The 4,657-nt window shown below is 35.0% G+C and overlaps 1 protein-coding gene across 1 annotated transcript; it reads left to right on the forward strand.

The window, feature by feature from the left end:
* The first annotated feature begins 213 nt into the window (after positions 1-213).
* Positions 214-4,437, forward strand: LOC112790777 (protein OS-9 homolog). Its single transcript, XM_025833330.2, has 8 exons — positions 214-665; positions 986-1,065; positions 1,608-1,811; positions 1,969-2,040; positions 3,040-3,155; positions 3,279-3,345; positions 3,427-3,533; positions 3,935-4,437. The coding sequence occupies exons 1-8, from the start codon at positions 584-586 to the stop codon at positions 4,080-4,082; spliced, it is 876 nt and encodes a 291-aa protein (XP_025689115.1). The 5' UTR covers positions 214-583; the 3' UTR covers positions 4,083-4,437.
* Positions 4,438-4,657: the final 220 nt, after the last annotated feature.

The raw sequence follows: 4,657 nt of genomic DNA on the forward strand, positions 1-4,657 counted from the left end.
ACAAAATTCGAACTTTTAATACTTATTTAAGTGGATGAATAAAAAAATTACTCAATAAACTCAAGTTGTTAAAATAAATACTAATTATTTTTAATATTAAAAATTCTTAAAATTTAATTTTAATTATAATTTTATAAAATATTTATATTAATAATTACTATATATTTTTTATTTAATTTTTTTAATAAAAATTTTTGTATAATTTTATATATTATCTCGTACACGATAAACATACACTAGTAAAAATTACATAATAATCGGCATTGTGCGAAGCCGCCCTCAGTTCCACTTCGTTCATTCTCTCCACTTTTTCCTCCCTCTCGTCCATTGGCTCCTCTCTCTTCCCTTCATCGACGTTTCAAATCACACCGTCGCGTCACACCCACAAACACTCTACACCGTAAGCCCCTCTTTCTCAGTTCTCACCTTTCATTCTCGCCGGCGAGATCCACCTTGCTAGATCTCAAGAACTTGCCGGAACCCCACACGCGAGCCAGGACTGGTCGGAGTCGTATAATCGACTGCCTCAGCCTCACCTAGTTTATTCTTATAACGTATTTCCTTTAATTGCAAACCCGTCAAGATGAAAGCACTTTTCTTGCTCCTGATATCTCACATCATCTTAAGCCATGTCTTCGGCGAACACATCTTCCCTGCAAATATCGGTAAATCGATCTTTTATTACTACCTTTCTTTCTTTACCGATTTTCATGTTCGTGAATAATTTGGATATTGTTGCGTCATTAAAATAGGCGATGATTGAAAATCTGAATAATTTAGTCTGGGTTTGTGCTGAAAGAATGCACGTTATGGTCAATTGAGCATTTTCATGATGTGAAAAGTAGATATTGATTCTTTAGGTTTATATATGTTGAGTCGTGGTTGTTCTTAATGATCTAACTGCTGAATTTTAGTATACTATACAATTTTTTTTTCCCCGTTATTATTAGTATTTGAGCTTGATCACTGCCAATTATATAAACAGGTAGCACATTTGGTGGAGGCAGCTCTCGTGAACCGAAATACAAGATCGAATTTCATTCAGAAGAATCCCCTTATCATCCTGTAAGCTTCTGAAACGTGTTTGTTATATGCCATTGTTTAGGGGGTGTTAATCTATTGTTCTTTCTATGATTAAGTATATTTCCTCCTTTCGAAAATTCTCATAGGAATTTGCCCCTTTTGGATATTCTCAATTTGGTCTCTTCCATTTGTAATTTTATCGAACCTAATTGTATTCCTTTACATAATTGAAATAGTGTCTAGAAGATTCTCTCATTGTTCTGTTTTTCCTCTTGATAAAAGGCAACTTATTATTAGTATAAAGAAGGATGGAAATAAGAATGGTTGGTCCCTTTTTTGTGAAATTAAGGTTCTAAATTGTTTGACAACTTCATACTGACAGTGGTGCCCAAAACTCCAGACAGTTTAGTAACTTAATTTATAAGAGTAGTTTTGTAATCACCATATTGTGCCTTTTGCATAGTTTTATAAACCTTTGCTTATAACACAGTCATATTTTTGGTGAATTGATAGTCTCAGTGTGCGTGCCTTTGGGTATCTTATTACATCCACCTTCTAATAAGCATGAGGTTCTCTATCTCCAGGATGATGATCAGGAGTCTATTGTCATGCCGGACAAAAATGGACAGAAGTTCATTTGTTACTTGCCTAGGGTTGAAAAGGAAAAAAGTGGAAAGCCTGTTATCCAGCAAAATGTTAGCAGCATGATTGTTGAAACTGAGAAAAGGGCTAAACAGAAGACACCAGACGAATTGCTAGAAGTTTTGAATGGTCCATGCTTTGTCAGAGTTAGTATTTGCATTACACTAATGTTGTTGAGTGGTGACTTATTAAGTAATATCTATTGTGGTCTAAATATTTGCTTTCTCTGGAACTTCTTTCAGATATATGGTATTGTAATGCTAAAATCATGTTCATATACATTTGCTGATGTTGTTTATGCAGCAAGAAGGTTGGTGGTCATACGAATTTTGCTACAAAAAGAAGTTGCGACAGCTACATTTGGAGGATGATAAGGTATACACTTATCCCCTTTGGATTTAATCCTCCATTTTCTTTTTACAAGTTTCTCTCTTATTGATCCTCTAGATAAAGGCAATTGTGAGAGGGATTACATTCATGAATGAGTTTGAATGGGTAAAGGTGGTTGTCATGGCTTGGCTTTCACTCTTTGGGACTTAGGTTTCTTATCCCGGTTAATCTAGATCAACAATATCAGTAATTACAACATGTTCAGGATCACTTGGCACCGCTATAAAAGTTAGCACATGTACAGTTGTACACCATGATATTTATCTAGAACATAATTGTTAAAGACCCAATTAAATAATGTCAGTTATATAGACTTATGCCGTATTTTGAAAAAGATTGAAAACCAGTAAAAATATGATATGATAGCTCTTATTTTCATACATTTCAGAGCCTTTGATATGTTTATTTTGGTGTATATGAAAGATGTAAATGTAATCAATAATTTTAGATAATATGAAAATTCAAGTGATTTACAATATTTACATTTTTACTCTGAAAGCTGATTGTTTTAACAAGTTAGTCAAAAAAATAGTTATTCTGCTTTGTAGATTTGTTTACTTGTAACTTGGTATTTTCCTAGCAGATTCTATCATACTACCAGGATTTGGATTCTCTCTTTCTCCCATTTATAAGAGAGGTTCTATTTTTAAAGAAAAAAGACCAAAATTATAGTTCTACGGGATTGGTGGAGCTGGAGCCACCAGCATGAATCATTGTTTGAGTAGGTTCATCTACATCAAAAGTTTGTGTCTTTGTTTTGAGGGTACCAAATTTTATCCTTTATTGATCACTGATAATAGAAGTCAATGATTGGAATAAATCTTATGGGTGGGTTGGAGCCTTTTTCTTGGTCATCAATATTGATGTGCTTATAGCAATTTTTCCTATAATTTCTGGTCAATTAGTCAATAATATCGCTATTGTTATTGGAGAGTTAAAGAAACATTTTCATGTCCAATAATCATTTCATTTTCCTTGTTATAGGTGGTCCAGGAGTTTGTATTGGGAGTTTATGACCCAGAGGCTACAGCTGCTTATAACCAAAATCTCTCTGACATTTCTACGTTAAAGGATCCTCGCTCAAAAGATGCATCTCAAAGGTAGCTTCCGATGACCGTCACACCAACGTCACATTAGTGTGAAGATAGGTTAACTTTTGGAGAATCAGTTTTACACGATAAATTCTGTGATGAAAACAACCTTTGTACATGATGTTTATTCAGGTATCATGCTCATCAATATACTAATGGAACTACCTGTGATCTTACAAGTAAACCACGAGAGACTGAGGTATGAAATCTACCAAAATCTAGTTCTTTTGCTTTTGAAAATCATACTGATTTCATTAATTCATTCAAACATTCATCACAGGTGAGGTTTGTATGCTCAGAACCCAGAGCAATGATAAGTTCAATCACTGAAATTTCCACTTGCAAATATGCAATTACGATTCAGTGCCCTACATTATGCAAGCACCCGTAAGCCCCCCCCCCCCCCCTCTCTCTCTCTCTCTCTCTCTCTCTCTCTCACACACACACACACACACACACACACACACACACAACCCTTAGTATGTTAAGTTGGACTAGACACTTATTGTGTACTTCTGAAAAGTGAGTGCACTGAATACCCAACTCTAACTCAGACAAAAGATCTACCTCATTGTCCTCCACTGGACCACCACTCCTGCCGCCGGACCACATATCCGGCCAGGGGTAATGATCTCATAAAGTATTTTCTCATCCCCCAGTACTATTGAACAATGTACAAAGACAATCTCTTGTGTTCCTAACCTTGTTCTCTGTCTTATTTTGCTACCAAATGCCACCTCGTTAGTGTTTACTGAGATATTTATATTTTGCTTCTAATTCACCTGTAGATTGTTTCAAGAGGAGAGACCAGTATGGCACACCATCGATTGTAATGCTCTCCCAAAGGATTACAAGGATGATGATAAAGTTAGAGTAGAAAACAGAGACATGGAGATAGTTATGGTTACAGATTCTGAAACTAATTATTCAGAGTAATCATGTAAAAATAAACAATGATAATGGAAAAAAAGAAGGATAAAGCAAATTGTATTTTTTACAGAGAGAAAAAAGGACTACTCAGCCAGAAAATGTTTCCCTGGAATGTCATTATATGCCAGATATGACTGTTTCTGGCAATTTGTCTGGCAGTATTTCTTCTTGATGTGCAACGAAACCCTTTTTGCAAACAGTGGATGGATGTGGTTTCTCTTGATCTTAAGCTGCTCTCCCTTGAATTGTCCTTTTTTGGCGTTAATCGCATAAGAATTATATTATAGGTGAGCAGTGGTCAATTGTAACAGAAAGACGGAAAGTAAAATAATTTTAATTTTGATTATCAATATTTGATCAAGTCTTGCATTGATTAATTATTTTAAGTCCCATAGAAACCAGCATAATAATACATTGGCAGTTTAAATAATATTGATAAGCTAAAAAGAAAACAGAGAAAAAGTTAGGGTCATGCACAGGCTCCTAATGGTGAAAGCTAGGAAAAAATTCTACAAATTTGCCGCCACCAATGTTACCTCTCTTTGCTAAGATGTATGTATGCAACAATTTCCACCGCAACA

Source organism: Arachis hypogaea, chromosome 3 (genome assembly GCF_003086295.3).
Source record: "Arachis hypogaea cultivar Tifrunner chromosome 3, arahy.Tifrunner.gnm2.J5K5, whole genome shotgun sequence".
NCBI lineage: Eukaryota > Viridiplantae > Streptophyta > Magnoliopsida > Fabales > Fabaceae > Arachis > Arachis hypogaea.